The following is a 19,432-nucleotide window of genomic DNA, read 5'->3' on the forward strand; positions in this document are numbered from 1 at the left end:
GAGAAGTCAGGCACACTGGTAGTGCTGGTAACACCTTCCAGGGATGATGCTGTGTGTAGAGATCAGGCAAAAAAACCCAACAAATAAAAGCAACTACAAAAAAAAAAGCCAACCTCCAAACCCAAAAGATGTTAAGAGGCCTGGAATCCAACAGGAACTATTATTCTTTTTAAGGATAGGTCTCTTTGCCCTTTCAGAAAATAAGGTTAGGGGAAAACCAAATCAGTAGCTGCAAACAGCCTCACAAGCTCGGTTTGGCAGCTTACAACACTCCAATGAATTGGTAGCAATCTTGTGGGGCAAGAAGATGAGAAGTTAATTAAAAGGATTGCTTCTCCTCCACCAAATGAGCTCCCAAAGAAAGCAGCAAAAATACCCAATACAAACATTAAGAAACAGATTTATCATTTACTAATTTTAAAAGTATCCAACTATGAAAAATGTTTTACAATACACCTTAATCCTTCTCTTCATGACTGTCACAATGTCCTCACTGAAATTTAACGTAGCTATTTTATCCTTACTCTAAACTTCTGCCCCTCACCAAAAAAAATCCTGCTTGCTCCACTAAATAATAGAGATGTGTAACTGTCTTTACACATAAATAATTTTGTATGCCAGACTTTAGGACATTTAACACCAGTTGCCCTAAGCTTGAATGGCCATGTTCGCTTATGTGGGTCTTAAACTGCACAAGCTGTGGGGTCAAAGGAAAGACACCTCTCCTACCTTATGAAAAAATGGATATAGCTACAGGGAACCATACAGAACTTTAACTGAGAAATATTAAGAGCAGCATCATGAAATGTATCTCAATTATCCTTTATCATTATGCCTCTCATTCAGCTGAAAGATCAATTGTGTCAACTCAAGCCAGCATTATCAACCCAATTAAATCTGCATCACAATGACAGGGGAGCATGACCCCTGGCACAGAGGGCACTAGTAAGTATTTCACTTTTTATGCAGCTACTGTTTCTTGTTCCCCCATAACCATGACAACATGAAAACAGTTCAAGAGACTGAGGTAAAACGCTGGAGCTGAGACTTAACCACACAGCAGATACAGCTTGTATGAACTGGCTTCTTGACTTACCTTGTAAGCACTGCCTTTTATCATTCTTCAGAATAACATAATATTAATTGGGTAGAAGATTACAAATGTGTTCACTACTCAACTCTAATTAGAATATCCATTTGAAGGTAGGGTACAGGTAAGAAAGATTTAGTTTTTGAGAATTCTTTCAATAAGGAAGCAAGTCAGGGTGTTACAAAGGCACTGACCAAGTGCATATTCCCTCTTTTATTCTCCCAGTGAGGCCAGGCCCTTGTTTTACCTAGCACCTCTACCATACACATTTTGAACTTTGATACCTAGCAATTCTTCACCCTTTGAAATTGGTACAAGCATTCTTTTACGCTGAACTTGGATTAGGCCTTGTCAAATCATAAATGGAGGGTTTGACAAATTACCTTTTCCTTAAAAATCTTGAAATAACTGTTATGAAAACATTAGTGGCTATATTCCCATTGAGCTAAAAAACAGAGTATAGAATTCTTGGAGTTTGGGGAGGAAGGGTATTTGTGCTGACTTCCCTCTACCTTTTACAGCAGTAGCCCAGTAGTGTCAAATGAACAGCTGACACAGATGGCTTTTAGCAAAATGTAAAGATTCTTTGTAGAGGTACCACTGAGAACATCCTCAAAGGGCAAGCTCTCATCTACCAGGATCAACTGCTTTAAGATCACCATACCCTGGTCATTCTTCCAAGACAGAGCACAGGCATGTGGCAAAGGAGTAACACTGGGCATCTTTGTGGTCAGAGGGGCAGGAACTGGATCAGGCAGATTACACGTCTGGAAAAGATGAGAAAGTTAAAAAAAAAAAACCCCAACAACAAAAGAGTCTTCTCGCCCCAAATAAAGTCCTTCAGCTCCTTATATCAGAGAAAAACGCAACATCCACTAACACCTGTGGTTAGGTAGGACAGTTTATATATAAAAAGTGCCTGTGTACCTGTAGGCCAGGAAGGCAGGATTTCTCTTCAGTACCTTTGTCAACCCGTTACCACTTTAAAGAACTACTGCTAAATTTACAAAATGTAATATAAAAAAAATATTTTTTTAGGTTCAACCACTTGTCACAGGCAAGGAACTCTTCAAACTGGAATTTAAAACATTTTTCCATAAGTTTTTTGAAAAAAGCACCTGGCACATGTGTTAATTGTCTTTGACTAGGAAACAGGTTCATGAAAATCTGATAAAGCCCCAAGGAAGTCATTGGATTGCTCTGAAAATCCATTAATGAACAATAAGCTTTTAATAGGACGGGAAAAGAAACCTGGCAGGCTTGCAGAATTTGATCATTCAAACCCAAACTGGGAATAACATCCACACCCAGGTACACTGATTGCAGATAACCATCTTAGCCAAAGTTAATTGGTTATCAGTTTGAACCGTCTAAAACAAAATGAGGAATTATTCCCGTCTAAATAAAGTCTGGCCACCTCCAAAAGGGGAACATGACCTTTCACCACACAAAGTGACTGTGGTTGTCTGTGTACACGGCTGGGATTAATAAACTGAGATCACATAACCTCATCTATACACATTTCCCTATTTCCACTGACAAGCAGAAAGGATGGCGATCTTTATTTTGGCAATTTTTCCTGTCCCCTACTACAGTCTTCTAAAATGCTACAGCTTGTGGAAGGAAATACAGAAGCCTCCATTTATGGCTTACCTGCCATTTCACTTAGTTCTCTACGATAGATAAAAATGGAGTTTCATTAATTACATCCCCTCAGCCTGCTAAATGACACAAGGGTGATCACTTTTTAAACAGCTTTTTCCCAAACAGGCAGACCCCCCAAATCAGAAAACATTGCTTAACACCTCCCTTCCACTATAAATTGGCTAATTCAACTAATCCATATTTACTAGTTACTCCAAACTACAATCATTCTGCCACTCCCTCTATCACTATGTAAGTGTTTCGAAGTCCTGGAATTTATACTCATCATTAATTCACAATTCATAGTCATTATCTAGTAATAGAGCATGAAGGAGTAAATGCAGTATTATCCATGTGCTCAGTCAAGCTCTTTCCTTGGACACACAAGTTTTTACACTACCAAGAAAGACTGAAATAAAATAAGCTTTCTAACACCTCATAATTTAAACTCTTAACTAACTCTGCTTCAGGGAAGTGCTGGAAGATGAAAAGAGACAGAAACAAAAGGGACACACACACCTTTCCAAGGCAGCAAATAGTAGAAATGATCTGTTTAGCACCATTTCCAGCCACAACCATACACACTCAGCTTAACTCAACCGCCTACTCCTGTATTGTCCTCCACAATAGTAGTACTACTCTGTCCAATATCCAACCAACCTAAAAATAATGGCAGGAGGTAATTATTCTATTTGTGCATAGGCTGCAACATTTCATTGACCTGGTTCACCACACAGCTCCCCGAGAACAAACGAGCTGCCTCTAAGATGTGCTTTCAAGCCATCAGACAGGAACTACCTAAACCATTGACACTCACAAAGCAAAAGCAACATGAACCTATGACACAAAATAACACCAATTTACAGTATAAATTAAAATGAAAAAAACCCAACTAAGTCAGGCACTGCAAAATACTGTTAAAACCAGGGTGTTAGAGAAGTACATTTTACTTGGTAAAAGAGCGCACAGGAACAAGCTGTGCTGGTTTAAAGAGGTATATTTTTACCTTCAATTCAAACCAGAACAATTATCCGCATAATCTTCATAAGGGTATGAACTACTACTGCAGCCATAACCTCCAGAGGCTGGAGGCTGTGGAGAGCAGGTGGAACTTTCACAGCATCCTGTGGAACCCGCCACACGTAGCCCAACACCATTTACTCCTCCTCCTTAGAGGGCGTTCCATTCTCAGCATTTACCTCCTTTACTGTAGTATTCTGAGAGCGTTTCTTGCTATTCCATTTACGAGCCTTCCCTGCATACATTGTCTTTTCTTCCTCTGTCAGGGACTTGAAGGAAAATTAACCGTTATTAAAAGGTTTCTAACACCTCCTTCTAGTAGTCCCACAAACCATTTCCAAAGGACATTATCGATGGCTGCCAAGACTGACTCAAACACTTCCAGTCCTTTTTTCCTAACAACGCCGTAAGCCTTGCTTCCAAATACACAGCAAGGTAAAGGTGAAGGACCTCCGAGTGAGGGCAAGCCACGAACAAGAGACCCCCTGGACCTGCTCCTGCCAGCCAGGGTGGCCACCACGCCGCCCACGGCACACGGACCAGCGCTGCCCCCGCACCGAGAGGAGAATGGCGCAGCCACCTGAGGCCACCTGAAATGGCGCCGAGCCGCCTGCCAGCCCGCCCTCCAGCAAAGCCCCGCCGACATTCCGCCCTCACCCCCCATGCCGGGGAGCAGTAGGGGATGGCATCCGCCACGTGGGCCACGGGCAGCCCGTGGCGCTTCAGCTCGGGCAGCTGATCGTGCACGAAGCACAGAAAGGCGCTGCGGGAGCGGCCGCGCTGCGCCATGGCCTCGGCGTCGGGCGCTCCCCTCACGCGACGGCAGCGCGGCCCCTCATGAGGGGCGGGGCGGGGCGGGGCGGCGGGGACCGCAGCGGCTCCGGGGCCGCCTGTGCCCGCGGTGAGCTGGGGCCCTGTTCCCGTGTGAGAGTTCCGCGTACTCCTCATCAGCGACACGGGAGACTTGTCTGCGGAACAGACAGCGGCCAACAAGCTCTAAGGGTCACAAGACCGTAGGACGTTAAGGGGTTGGAATGGACCTTAAAGATGATGCAGCTCCAGGGACACCTTCCACCAGACCAGGTTGCTCAGAGCTCCGTCCAGTCTGGCCTTGAACACTTCCAGGGATGGGCAACTCCCCTGGGCAGCCTGTTCAGTAAGGAATTTCTTTCTAATATCCAACCTAGATTTCCGTCGTTCATTAAGTAAAACAAGATGCTGTATGTCAGTAGAACCAGATGGTGCCCTTAGTCAAGGACATCCTGCAGCTAGCAAGCGCTATGGATGAAATAAATCAAGGTGTTGATGTATATATTGCCACTTTGGAAAAAGACTCAAGGTCTATGTGTCCTATATAATCCTAAAATCATCATGGTTGGGAGAGACCTTTAAGATGATCCAGTCCAACCATACAGCACTGTCACTGTAACCCCGAGGCCACAAAACCCCATCATCCTGTGCCAGATACAGATGCCTCTTGAATGCATCTGGATATAGCTGAACCGCCTTCATTATAACATTAAATATCACACCTCCTGGTCAGAAAGTTTCCTGCCCAGGTGAAGATCCTTCCCCTGAGCATGCACAGAAATTAAGTGCGATTATGTAATTTGTATGGTAATTATTAACCAATCATACTTGGGAGGTTACTAACATATTTTTGTGTATAAGTAATGCCATGGAAAGCCCAGTGGGCTGTGCTTGATTTGTGGAATACTGCCAAGCACCCAGGCTTCTGCGACTCCAAAATAAGTAAATAATTAATGTCTCTCTCTAGTGTGTCATTATTGGCTTGTTGCACACCATGTAGATGAATCTGAATTTTGTGGACAACAACCTTACAGCAGGTCCTCTTGGGAGTGTGGCATGGCTGCTTTTTTGTCAATCATTATTTTTTTAATGTTCTTTGGGTGCTGAAGGATTAGAAATACCCCATGGGAACAGGAGCTTGCACCAGGTTCAGGACAGAGTGAGGGAAAAAGTGGAGACCAACTTCAGGTAAGAACCCTGGGTTTGGTTTTGAGATGTGTGGCAGAAAGTGGAGGAGGTGAGTGGGCATGTGCACACTTGGAAGGGCAAACTTGCTTAATAAAATTATTCGGGAGCTCATGTTACACAAAACTGAGGCTGCTGTTCAGACTCACTTTTTGTGGTTTTGGGTTGCTTTTTGTGGTTGTCGAGGTATTTCCTTTCATCTGTCTCATTGACATAACTGACACTTCCTTCAGTGAAAGTGCATAGGGAACCACAGTTCAGATAAAATAAAAGCTGGAAATAATCTGATCTGCATCATTTTGATAAGTGGCACAGACTTGCTTCCTGCCTTAAGCTTTCTATTGATCTCTCTCAAAAATCAAATGATCTCCACTGGCCATAGTAAAAAAATAAAGAGAAGTTAGCAGGGCTATAATCACAGCAGGTCAATAATCATAACTGGCTTTCAAACAAAGTTTAATCAGTTTGCAGAAATCTGGTTGCCTGGAACAGAGGACCCTACATTTGACGTGAGACAGGGTTACTGAAGTGGCAATATTGGCATGGGCCCTGATTAACTTTTGGCCTGGTTTTCCTTGTCTAGGGCATGTGATGTCTCCCACATTCCTCACTGTTCCCCTGTCTGTTGGGGAATCTCCTTCAGCATCCATCTGCTCTTCCTGCAGCCATCTCCAGTGGAGTTATCCAGACAGTCTCAATGAAAATAAATGGTGCAGCACTGACTTGGGAGATTCTGTGCAGTTCTCCATCTCAGAATCCTCTTGAATTTACTGTAAACTTAGACATGAGGATACAAACAGTGATGAAACACATCTGTGCATTTCCAAATCACTGGAAAAATCTGCCTCTTTCCTCAATCTAGCCACTTTTTTCATCTTTGGGTAAGTCTTCTTAGCTCCAAAGCAGGTAGCTGGTGGTTAGGCTTAAATCTTTGACTTAACTGATTATGTTTGTCAGTGGTGGAACTGCTGTCAGGTAAGGTCAGACCAGATTGCTCTGGCATCTCCCCGGTGGTTGGTTTCTCTGAGGGTTAAAAAATGCTGGCTCATTCTGGAGGCTGTTCTGTCTTGCTCAAATCTTGTGAAACACTTTGGTTTGTGTTCCACTTAGGCAATTTGCTGTTAAACACACAGGAGGAGTCAATCACATCATTAACAAATGTAGAAAATCGTGATGTAACCTCAATGAGAATAGGTAAGCATTTTTAAGGTCACTTTAACTGCTGTGGAAAATAATTTATATTCCAGTCTAGTTCCAGATACATTAATGCTAAGTCTCTAAGGAGAGACTGCAAGAAATGACTTGTATCTTGTAAATACAAACATCTGCACAGAGCCTAGTTCTTTCAGGCAGAAAGGCAAGTGTTTCCTGTTATATTACTGTAAGAGTTGTTGCTAGGAGTGCATCTGTGCACTTGTGTTTTATTTTTCTTCACATCATATTCTTTTCTCTCGTGCAGCTTTGGGACCCACCCTTCAGCAGCCCTTCCTTTTAAAGAAATTCAGATAATGTGTGCATCAACTGTTTGAAAAACACAAGGCTCCACTGATAGCTCTCCTAGGGCTAGAGGTGTGGTTGGAAAATAAAATTCATAAGCAGTAGAGAGAGAAAGGATTTTCCTGTGTGGGGTGGGGATCAGATTAAAAAAACAGGGAACAGATCATCTTCAGCACATCATATGATCAATAGTCTTCCCCAGGGTGCTGAGGAGAGCCCAGTGCCTCTGAAGAAACTCATGTTTTAAATCTTCATTTGTCTGCTGTTTAACTTAGTGGGTGAAGGACTTTTCTGGACCATTTACACTGATTTGAAAATAACATTTGTAGCACTGGGACCATTCCAACAGATAACAACAAGTGTTGTGCCAGTATTTATATATTACTTGTTGGTTTTTTTTTTCTTTTAAGCACTTAATTTAATTAATTACTATGCCAACACTTTAAGTCCTAGGTACCTGGCCTTGATTAATGGCCCAGAGAACTCCTCTGCCAGCCTGTGCTTTTCCATCAATGAATGAAGTTTGCCAGTGGCTCAAAATAGGGTCTAGGTACCCTAGTACTATATAGACAGAAAAACTATCTGGAAGTTTTCTGCCAGTAATGTATTTTCATTCATTCAGGATTCAAGGCTATAATCTTTCCTTGCAGTTTTTTGTCAGAAAGAATGAGCAAAGTTATTCTAAAAAGCATGGCAGTGGCTACATCTGCTGTTCCCCCCTTACCTGCTGGTCTGGGGCTACAGCACTCTCCCACAAAGGGAAATATTTGGTGTTTATGTTGGAGGAATCAGGCCACATCCATCAGCCCAGGAGAGGCGCAGCTGATGCAACTCCCTGCTCCCAGGTCTAAGTGAAGGGAGGTCAAGTGTGTATTCCCAGCCTAACCCAGCTCCTCCTGTGGTTTTCCCATTAGAGATGAGCCATCCTTTCCCCCTCCCGGGCTCTCAGGGCACACCACCTTCCCACAAAGAGGTCCAGCTGGATTGGTACTAACGCTGTCACACTCGCTCCCTCCTGGCACCACTTCTGCCCGCCGGTCTGCTCTAGGGGACAGTAATCCTGGTCACTCCCTCGGGGCTCTCCAGCTGTTGGCACCCAGCCACCCCAGTGCCTGGCCCAGCTGCTGGCACCCAGACCATCATTCACTACAGCTCCTAGCCCCAGGGACACGTAGGGGCCCTATCTACCTGCAGTCCCACTCCAGGTGCTGGCATTTGAGTTATTCCTGTCTGTCTGGTCACTGTCACCCAGGCATGTGGACTCTCCAGTGCATGGCTTGACTAGAGACTGGCACCAGACCCCCATACACATGGACACACCCAAAACAGAGAGTTGTTGTAAGTTATAAAGAAATTTAATAAGAAGAAAGGAATGCACTGTGCATGACAGATAAGTACATCACCCAGCAAATTCTTACACACAACTGGTACTTTCTATCCCTTTATCCATTTCCATTACTTGTTCCTTCCCAAATCACCTAGATCTCTCTTTCTTTCCCTTTGATTCCTCCAGTAAGCATCCCACAAAGAGTCCTATGCAATCCTTAAATGCTCTTCCCTTGCATCCTCTAACGAGTCCTATATCCATAGGATACAATCCCCCTCAGTCCTAAAGTTACTGTGGTGTTGACTTATCTTGATAGGTTCCAGTCTGCACTCTGGGGCCGAGGCTTTCCTGGGACAGCCCTGGGAAGAGCCTGGAATGGTTTTCTTTTATTCGGAGTTCCTATCTGAGGGTTCCCATCTGCCAATTGTCCCTGTGCTCTTTGGACTTGAGAAAATGGGCCATTGATGGGCTATTGTGATGGGTGTGGGAGGAGCCAGGGCAGGGTGTTAATTGGGCTACAAGCCACCCAAGTGGCATTGTCTCTGAGCACTCCTTTGTGTGTTTCGGAGGCAAGGTTTTGTCACATAATCGCACAGCTGATTTCTTTCTCAGCCTGGTTATGGAGATTTTGAAACCTACAAATTCTCTGGAGAGTGATACAAAGCGGAAACCAGTAATTATTATTGTTTCACATGTAACACATAAACATCCCAGGGATGAGAGCCTGCAGGCTTCCCTTCCCCAGGTGAATGATTTAATCAGTCAGCTACAGCTGCCAGCTTTCTCTTTTGACCTAGTGAATCTGGGGTTTCTTTCTGAACAGTGCCACGACTGCAAGAGGAGTGCAGGATGCCTTACACCTCACCTATGTGATCAAGGATGTGACTTTGAACACCTATGAGTCAGGAGGCCTTTTTACAAAAGCTAAGCCATATCACCCTGCCTTGTTCCCATGCCTGTCTTTGCAGGGTTTTGCTGAGTGTTGGACCTACTGTGAATGTCCTGGATCAGGCGTCCCAGGAGGTATCAGCACCTTTCTTCCAGGTTTCTCAGGGAACTCAAATGAGAGCTGATAATGCTTCTGTCTGCTCTCCAGAAATGGTAGCATTTGTGTTGGGGGTTGCAGTGCAGCAGGTAATGGAATTGTGGGATGCATGGGACTTGCTGGGCAAGTGCTGTAACCCTGATGACCAGCACATCCCAGAACCACTAAACCTGATACATGGCAACCAGCTGTCCATGTGTGCTACAGCTACATCCCCTATATGCCATCAGTTTCATCTATCATTAATGCCATAGCTCCAGGGAAACCACCACATTGTTCCAAATATGCTGGACAAAGTCTGGGAAATCCTTAATATCTGGTAAGACCAGATTTTCAGGGTAGGAAACAAGGACCTGGCTGTGACACCCCAAATGCCTTGCCTTTGGGTGTTTGTTAGACATCTCTGTGCTCAGAACTATCTGGGCATGCAGAGAAGGAAAACTGGAAGCCTTTAGGCAACTTTGACAGTACATGTGCGCTTTCAGTCTCAATCTGCTGCTGAATGAGGGTGTTTTAGATTTGAGTTCTAAATGTTAGGTACCAAAAATTTTCCAAAGTCTTGTTTTGGATCTGGCCCTAAGTAGGATGACCTGAGTAATTACAGACCCGTCAGAGTGACAGGGACCCCAGGCAAAAGAATAGAATCACTGACACAGGATTTGCTTCAATAATTAATTAAAGTAACGTAATTAATGCCAATCAACGTGGGTTTGCAGCAAATCGGTTCTGTCACATTGGTTTGTAATTGCATCAAAAAAGATACTAAGTGTGGTTACTAAAGGTAACACATTCAGACACGTGAAGCACGTGACTCGACCACGTAACACTGAATCAAGGATACAGATTTATGGTACAGACACCATCCAGTCCCTGGTTAAAGCATTGGCTTAAGATGTCCCAAAATGTAATTTTAAATAAGGAATTGTAATCACACTTTTTATTAAGATCTTTCTTAGGTTGTTTCTTGGCTGCATACTACTAAATACTTGTTGGTACCTTTCTAGGAAACATACAGTCATCACAGTTACTTGCAAAAAATACAAAGATTGAGGGAATACTTAATAAGGTAGGTGAGAGAGCAGGATATCCACCAAAGAGAGGCTTCCTGTGTGATGCTATGTCATACTAGCAGCTGGTATGCTCCCTGGAAGGATAAACAAATATTAAGTAGGGATGATGATGCTGTAGTACTCCTGCTTTTATGCTTTTAGCAGCTGGGCCTGGGAGGCTCTCTCCGGTTCTGATGTTAGCATAAGAATATAGCAAGCTAACAGTCTGTTGAACTTCCAGAGAGGATCTTAAGGGTGCTTTGATCACAGCCTGCTGTGTTACCTCTTCAGAAATGCCTTAAGAGTGCCCTGCCTGCTGGCTTGGCAGTACTAGAATGTGAAATTAGATTAAATTAGGGGCAGGGTGAGCTCCCTTCCAACCCAAAGTAATCTATGATTCGTTTTTGTAACATATGGGCTGTAGCTCAAACTAATCGATGTAGTGTGGCAAAGTGATGTGGCCTATTTTATTAAGAAAGCTGGATTGGACAGTCACAAAAGTCCAGGTTGTGAACTCCAAGTCCCTGAAGGTATTTGTGCTGCCCACAGTTTCTCTACAGCCAAAACCTTAGAGGGTTTAACAGCTTGTTATCTCCTAGGCTATCTGTAGATAGGCAAGCAGGGTTTGTCCTATTGTGTATTTTTGCCTATTGTGACACACAAAAGATGGTGAGCTGGGATGATTCACTCGTGATCTTGTACCTATATAATAACTTCACAAAACATTATTGCTTACATGCCATTAGTGTTTTAAATGAAAATTTCAGGTTCACTCTGTAAGTGTAGCAAAGCCATGCTATGATTTTTGGTGTCTAAAAAAAGAGTCATGAGCAGCATAGGAAACTTACACAGAGGAGTAAATACTATAGGAGGATGCTGTTCTCTTGGGTTCTTCCTAATGCTGAATTTACATTACAGACCTGAAGGTTCATTGTAGCCAAATTTCTCCATTAAATATTCTAAATATTCTAAATATTCTATTTCTTGGTACAAACATCTGGGTATAAAACTACAAAAGCAATTTATATATCCACATCACTCACTCCTGATGTTAATAGGACATAAAAGCTCTTATTATTGTGCTATCAAATGTAGCCAGGCAGCTTGGAAAAAACCAACATATACAGAGAGTACACATATTTCAGCAGTGTCTTGCTGTGAAGCTATCAAGGATTAATAAGAGATTCCAGCGTAACACAGCAAATGAGGAAAAGTTTTACTCGGTAGCTATCTGAAGAGACTCACTAAACGCTATGAACTGATGCTGTGTCACCCAGTAAGTTCTGCGATGTGCTGATCTCAGTACTAAATCAAGAGAGCAGTGTCTAATGGCTGAATCCAGCATGGCATCCCAGAAAAGCTGTTGAAATCACTGTTTCTATGGAAATTTCTACAAGGGAAATCCAGGGGGCTGAATGGCATGAAAATCTTCATGCAGCAGAGTGGGTTTTCAGGGGTGTTGTCGAGATGGGTCATTCTGACTGAAGTGCTGGTATAAATCGTTCCATGTGGTGGTAACTTAAAAAGCTGACTCTGCTTATCAACAGAGGAAATGACCACAAAAGATTGGTACTGGAAGATGAGACGAGGGAGGGAGGAATTAAGTACTTGGCAAGGAGAGAAAAGAGCCAGCAGCTGCTACAGCATGAGTAAAAATTTGTTTGTTTGTTTGTTTCCCTCTTGTTCAGCTGAATTTTTTCACGATCCCATCGCTTAGAGAACTCCTTCAGGTGGAGTCGCGGTATCAGCAGTGAGATCAAACACTGCTGAAGTGTGGTATTCCTCCGATTCCGCCCGGGACTAAATTACACAGGGCAAACACTGGGAATTTGCTCATCCGGTATCAAGGTTGTCAATTGACCGAGGGAGATGAAGGTTTAAGGCCACCAGTATGTTGTTTTTCAGAGGACAGAGAATCCCAGCTGGGCTGTGGCTTGAAGCCATCTGGCTAATTGCATAGGAATTTACTCACCGTTTGAAGGTGAAGTGGGGCTAACTGCAGTCATGCAGCTTTCGGTCTTGGGCTAAAAGGAAAGACAACATCCTAACATTAACTATTAAGCCAGCTCAGATGTTGCAATCATGAGATCAAAGGTCTACAGAGATCTGGAACATCTATTCAGGGCCTGGGCATCTATCTAACGTGGATATATACAAATGACAGCTCTTGTTAAATGAGAAAGGACCGTACAGTAAGTTTATGAGAATTTCAAAGCAGATGTAAATCCAACGTTACATGCGAAACAATGGTGCTTCCTTGTATTGAAAAGCTTTCCTTCCTTTGTCGTGAGTCAAAAGTTTAGCAAAAGTGATGTTTGCCAAATTTATTTGCAAAAGCTGGAGTAGATTAAAAAAATCCAACAACAACAACAACAAAAAACCCAGTAGAAGCTAGCAATAGTAACGCATAAGGGATTGTACTGCTCCCAGTGTTAAACAGATGAGATGTTATCAACATTGTCTCAGGAAACTCTGGATCAGAATCCTGGCCAGCTAAGTTACAAAAAGGCAAGGAACCAGGAGTTCACTTGAAATTTTGAGGTTTATCAGGAAAAATGGTTAGGGGGAGAAAGACAGCTTTGTATTTACCTTTTAGGAGTCTTAGTTCAGCCCATACAAACTTCCATGGATTATATCCTATGGATAGGTAACAATGGTGAAGCAGGCCCTCAGCTGATGTAAAGTATTATAGTTCCATCTGAATTTTCTGGAACCACACATTGCTGGAGGCTAAATTTGTGGCCCTAAAGGGAGTTTTACTTTGTCTTCCACCTGCAAGTATGCGCGAAGGCTGTGGGGTGTCAGATCAGTGTGCTGAAGGAGAACATCACTGTGGGCTGCTGCACATATCCATTATTTAGTGTAACAGGGACTTACTTCTTAATAGTAACTGTTAGCTAGTACTGCAAAACAGTTAAATTCATAATGTATCAGGCCAGAGGAACATCAGGACACTGATTGGGGTGGGTGTGTATTTTTTTTTAAAGCAATGCTGAATAAAAATAAACTTCCATGTGAAAAATATTTTTAAATAACATTGAATAGCTCCAAATAAAACACTTAAAACAGATTAACTGCCTAGGGATTGTCTCCTTGCTTAATTCCATTTTAACTGTACTAACAGAGGGACTACACCTGTTTGAAAACAACCGAAGATGTTTCAACACATCTTTTATCACAGCAAACATGCTGGTTTGCTTTTTCCTTCAGAAATTATTGATCTTTTTTTTCATTCACGCTTTTTAAGAAAAGCTTATCTTGCCTGTAGAGAAGTTCAGTCTGAAAGGCAAAATTATGAGGAATCTACAAGCAACTGGAAACCACCTGCTAGAATGTAAACAGCTCGTACAGATTTACTGCAGCCATCCCTGTGCCCCCTGCCTTTAGCAGCAGGACCCACCAAGCGCTTTGCTTTCGAAAAATCAGAATCGTTTATGGTTTTTGGCAGATTCCAGACGAGACAAAGTTGGAGACTACTCCCATCTCTCATGTGGGTCACTGATGCCTGCACCATCCCAGCTTTGGTTACAAACACAAGCCAAGCCCTTTAAGAGAAGTGCCTGAGGATGAACAACACTCAAAGGGAAGCTGTGCTGGATGCTGTGAATGGGGCGTGCCATTTTGCAAGGTGCTTCTCTCTGGTGCTGAGCCACAAAAGAATGCACGATGCTGTTTTAGCCAGCTCTAGGTCCATGAATAATTCCACTGACTTATTTTCACAGAAACTTTAAAAGTTTTAAGTACAGTTAACGTGTAACCACGTGGGTTTGCTGCGGCCAGGACCATTTAATTTCCAAGCAACATCCATATTCCAAAATGTCGGTTTTAGCTGTATGTGACCCCTTTCTCACAAAAAAACCACACAACAAACCAAACACAAACAAAAAAAATCCCCATCCCTTCGGGGTGTTGGCACGAAAACTTAACACCCCGTAACTCGGCTGCCCATTGTTAATAGAACACCTCCTCACCTAAAATTATACTCCCACTTTATCTAAAATTCCAGTAACTAGTTGCAGCGCCCATGCTGGAAATTTAGAACAGGAACCGTCTACGCTCATTTCCCAAGGTATACACTTGGCTAATTTGGGGAGGACAGATGATCATCGGGGAGATTTTTAAGCGCTTACTAGAGAAGTTGTAAGAACCCCGCTAAGAAGCGGGGATGCCGGGGGCTGAAGGAGTTGCAGAGGAACGTGCCGCGGTGTCCTTAGGCTGAGGAGAGGCACCAGGCAACCGAAACGCGCCTTTGCCGGAGGGAGGGCGGGCGGGAAGCGAAGCAGTTTCGGGAAGCCGCGTCCCCCTTCCCGCCGCCGCCCCCCGCCCGAGCCCCGCCGCCGCGCCCGGACAGCGGCGGGGGCGGCCTCGGGGAGCGGGCCCGGGGGAGGAGCGGAGCGGAGCCACACGGCGCGGCCGCTCCGCCAGCCCGGCCGGCTCTGCGGGGAGGCGGCTGCCCGAGCGGGGCCGCCCCCGCGCCTCTCCCGCCGCCCCGCGCCGCCTGGACCACTGGGAAGATGGATGGGCACGTCCTGGGATGGATCGTCCTCCTGTGGCTCGCAGGTAGGGCCGCGGGCGGGGGCACGGGTGTCCCGGTGGCCCCGACGTCCCCGTGCCGTGCCCAGCCCGCCGGGCTTCACGGCTTTCCTGAGGGCGAAAATGGGGACGTTTTGGGGAGATGCTGCGGAGGGAGCCGGCGTGGGGCCGGGGGCTGCTCGGGCACGTCCCGCGGTGCAGTTTACGGAGACTTCGCGGAGAGGGCTGGGGACGGGGGGGCAGCCGGTGCCTCCTGCCCGGCCGGGGCCGCGGGGCAGGTCCGAGGGGCCCCCGGCGCTTCTCTCCGCGTGGTCCGCGGGGCGCTTGGGCCCCCGCTCGCCGCCGGGGAGAGAGCGCGCTCGTGTCGGGCAAGGGGGAGCCCGTCCGGGGGCCCGGGGTGTCCTTGGCCGCGGTGCGGGGAGGGATGGCGACAAACCCCCGGCTCCCCCCGCCCGCCCGTGCCGAGCTGGGCCGGGAACAATTGCAGGAACTTCTCCTTTACCCGGTGTCCTGACCGCACATGCCGTCTCAACAGAGGTGTGAGAGGTGGGGGCTGACCTGCCTCTGCCCCGGCTTCCAGGGGGGGCAGAATTCCAGGGGGGCCCTCCCCGTGACGGTGCAGTTGAGCCCAGGCCTTTGTGTGCGCAGGACGGGACTGCCCCCCCAGCCCAGCTCGCCGACCACCGCTTGCCCCGCCGGCTCCTGAAGAGGTCGGGCAAGCCAAGCCCCCCCCTAGGGCAGGGGGAGGGGAGCCGGAGAGGCGAACAGAGAGGGCTCAGCGATGGGGAGAGGGCAAGGGGGACAAACTGAATAGGGGCTGGGTCTGAGAGCTGGGCAGCGAGGGAAGGAGAGGGTAGGGATTACAGCAGGGTGTGAGCGGCGGGGCAGCCGGGAACCGGGGAGAAAGAGAAAGTCCTGTCAGGTCCGGGGCAAGATCTGCCTCCTGTGAGCCGGTGCAGCAGCCGGGCACAGGAGCAGCAGGCTATAGGAAAAGCTGCAGTAGGATGACTTAGCCAGGCGGGCTGGTTACAGGCTGAAAGAAGAAACAGACACTTGGGTTAAGTGGCATATATTTCCCCCTGTCACCAATGTATCCCACAAAAAAGACCTCAGCCTCTTCCCTCTTCCTATTCAGATTTAGGATTCACAAGCAGTAAATTCGGCTTTTAGTCATAACACCTCTCTCCCACCACCCACCCACCCCTTTCCTTGCATTTTCACTCTGAGTCATCTTCAACACCGGTGCCTGCCTACTGCTCCCTTCCAGGGTTTCACGGCCTCATCTGGGGCTTCAGCAGCTTCCAGCTCATCCTCTCTCCCTTCCTCCTTCCCTGCCATTTGGCTGCTTCCAAATGTATCCCACTTCAGTGAGCTGGTCTGGAGTGCCAGCGCACCCTCAGCTACCCCTCCTTTCCTACTAGCCATAGTAGTGTGCTGATAAATAGCGTCCAGAGGCCGGTAAAGGAGTACAGGGTGTAGCTAAACATGACATTACATTCCTCCCTCTTTTTGAAGAGCTTCTTTATCTGGACATGTCAGGCTAATCAGGACTTTTTTATCAAGCTAAAAGACCGGGCTGTTGACACTTTTCTCCCTCCACCGAGGGCAGTTCACGATTCCTGGCAGCGAGTGCTGCTTGGAGCATGCAGGGTCAATGCAGAGAGAGAGGTACCGCTGCAGTGGGAAGACCTTCCAGTTTCCTCTAGCCCTGTGATTTTGAGACAGGGCTGCGTGCTGCTGGTGCTGTGGAGAGCTGGCAGGCACAGGCTTCCGGCAGGCAACAGGTTATCCATAGCTGTGTGCTGAGGGATGGAGGCAGTCAGTGCTCGCCTGCTCCCCTCCAGCCGCTGCTGCCCAGCCATAAATCAGGTGCTGATGTCCTTTTTCACAGCCGAGAGAAAGTAAATAAGCAAAGGTATGTGAGTGTGTGTATGTGCACAGAAAAGGAAGAGGGCGGCTAGCAAACGTGGATTCAAGATTTTCCTCTCCCCAGTGGCTGTGCAAAGGAATGAAAGGTCTGCATCAAGGTAAGGAGCCCTAATCCAGCCAGAGTGGTACACTCCGGTCTGGGAAAGAGAAGTGGGGGCTGGGAGGTGGAGGGGCCAGGAGACAGAGTGCAAGATGGGGAGGAAGCAGGGAGACAAAAGGGACCACGAAAGAGAAGGCTCTCGTTCCCTTCTCTCCCCTCCTCCCTCCTCGAGGTGAGTTGAGAAATTTCTAATCAGCACTTTCAGTCCCTTTCCTCCCAGCAGTAATTCCTCTCTGTCCTTTGTTTGTCTTTAATTTTTGGCTCTTGCATTTATCTTTTGTTTGGTTTTGCACACTGTGAGTTCTTACGGCAATTTGAAAAAAATCCTGTGTGAGGTACAATGGATTTGGTTTGGCTTCTCCCCCTCCTGTCCTGCTCTCCCACGTGCCTAAAGCTCATGTTTTAATAACAACAGCAAATGGATGAAGAGCAGGTTGTTCTTTATTCCTTCCTGTGAGGTCACACGGGTTAAGATATGTGTAGGGCTGTGCTCTCATTCTATAAAAAGAAGATCCCATTTGCCAAGTATCCTTAGTCCCTGTTTAAAGCCTGTTCTTGTAAATTACCAAGTGCAGCTTGATTCTGGAATGAATCCTCCGGTCGTGTTTACTGTTTTCTTATTAATGCTGTAATTTCTGATGCATTTAAAACTAGAGAAAAGTACTGGACTGGAGACTGAACTCCAGTTTTAGTACAGAACAAGCAGAGCAAATTTTTTCTGCCTCACAACTTGGACTAAGCTTGGAAAAGTTACAATTAGAAGACTGTCCACATTAAAATGGGATATTTTTGTCCTGATAAGTACTTTTCCACCAGTAATTTAGCACTCAGTCCCTGTATACTGTTGCTGTACCTGTTCTTTCCCAGTCACAGTTCAGGAGGGCAGGCAGAGGGGGCCTGCTGGAGCACAGTTGTGCTTTGCTGTTTCTGGCCAGCTGACCACACTTCTTGGGAAGGCAGGGAAATGGATGGACTCTTTTACTTGTCTTGATTTAAAGTGTTCATCTGACTTCCCTTGCCTGGCTTCACAGAGCATAAGTGTAATGTAACTGGGCAGAAATCTCATGTTTTTCTTACTTTTTATTCCTGTGAGGTCACCTTGAGTAAGCCTGTGAGGAGTAGAAATCCCAATGCTATCCCAAGGACAGGTATTATAGCTTGGTGTTACAAGGCTGGGAGAGACTCTTCGCATTTCTTTTGCTTTGTTCTCAGGCTTCTGATGAGTGATATTTCTGGGAATGATTTCTGGGATGCTGAACCAAGTCTAAATCAGGAGGCATCTGACAACTGTAACAGCTTTCAGACAGTAGTAAGGGTGGGTTCGATCTGGTGGCCAGAGCTAATTCACCTGAGAGCACCCAGGGTGACTTTTGTGAATGTGTGAAAGGGAGTGTAAGGAGCACAGGGAAGCTGGTGAAGAGAATGAAGTGAGGAGCAGGGGGTGCCTGGGGAGAGCACCACAGAGAATGGTGAAGAGCAAGAAATAGTCCAATGTCTACTGCAGTCACTTTGCACAGCCTGGGCTGTCCTGCATGGAGGGTTTTTGTTTTGAGGTTCTGTCCTTTGAGTGCTGGGTGTGCAAGGCCACGCTTTTCTGCAGCTGCTTTGGGTTTTTCCGTTTCCAGGTTAAGCAGTTTGAGAGCTGAAATTCTTGGGGTTTGCCATGGAGCTGTGAAAAACAACCATGCTTTCACCTCAGCTGCAGCTGACCTGTTCAGGCATTGGTTTCTTCCTTCCAAAAAAGTTGACAATTAGCAGTCACGTTGCTAAGAACACAAGTCTGATAGGAACCAGACCAAGACATCCTATTAATTTCCCATAAGGCACTCCACATGATCTGATGGTGATGGCTTTTGCTGATAAATTGCATGGATTGGATTTAGTCCAACATGAGTAGGCAAGAACCTGTACAATACAATCTCAGTGATCCCACTGGCTCTCCATTCATCTGTTTACGCAGCTCTTTATTATCTCTGACTTTCTGGTTTCAAAGCCCAGATCTTGCACTTCCTGATTCAGGCTTGATCCGTATTTGAGAGGTGGAACTGGGTGCCAGTATTCAGCAGTGGAGGAAAGAACACTTTGTAATGATGCATAGTATCCAAGATGCCAAAAACAATGATCCTTTTGCCCAACAGTTTACTTTAGTTGGGAATTGGTATAAGCTACCCTAAGGGCACTGTCTCTCACCAGTGAACAGATG

The 19,432-nt window shown here is 45.9% G+C and overlaps 2 protein-coding genes across 10 annotated transcripts in view; one reads left to right on the forward strand and one right to left on the reverse strand.

Annotated features, from left to right (window-relative positions):
- The window catches only part of MAEL (maelstrom spermatogenic transposon silencer), a 33,795-nt gene extending 29,195 nt beyond the window's left edge, over positions 1-4,600 (reverse strand). For 2 of the 3 annotated variants that reach the window (XR_004237532.1, XM_032096277.1), the window contains exons 1-3: positions 4,412-4,600; positions 3,934-4,023; positions 1,755-1,857 (exon numbers count right to left, since the gene is read on the reverse strand). Coding sequence is in view for 2 of the 3 variants with exons in the window: in XM_032096277.1 (XP_031952168.1) it covers positions 1,755-1,857; positions 3,934-4,023; positions 4,412-4,543 (325 nt within the window). In the remaining variant the exon portion in view is untranslated. The remainder of the gene's footprint in view (positions 1-1,754; positions 1,858-3,933; positions 4,024-4,411) is intronic. The other variant, XM_032096271.1, reaches the window with a different exon arrangement.
- Positions 4,601-15,083: 10,483 nt separating this feature from the next.
- The window catches only part of ILDR2 (immunoglobulin like domain containing receptor 2), a 39,470-nt gene continuing 35,121 nt past the window's right edge, over positions 15,084-19,432 (forward strand). For 3 of the 7 annotated variants that reach the window (XM_032096307.1, XM_032096324.1, XM_032096340.1), the window contains exon 1: positions 15,084-15,227. In XM_032096307.1, coding sequence (XP_031952198.1) covers positions 15,182-15,227 — 46 coding nt within the window. In that variant the 5' untranslated portion in view covers positions 15,084-15,181. Of the gene's footprint in view, positions 15,228-16,928; positions 17,228-19,432 lie in introns of those variants that run through there. The other 4 variants (XM_032096316.1, XM_032096349.1, XM_032096355.1 and 1 more) reach the window with 2 other exon arrangements.

This window comes from Corvus moneduloides, chromosome 2, assembly GCF_009650955.1.
Source record: "Corvus moneduloides isolate bCorMon1 chromosome 2, bCorMon1.pri, whole genome shotgun sequence".
In the NCBI taxonomy this organism is placed as follows: domain Eukaryota; kingdom Metazoa; phylum Chordata; class Aves; order Passeriformes; family Corvidae; genus Corvus; species Corvus moneduloides.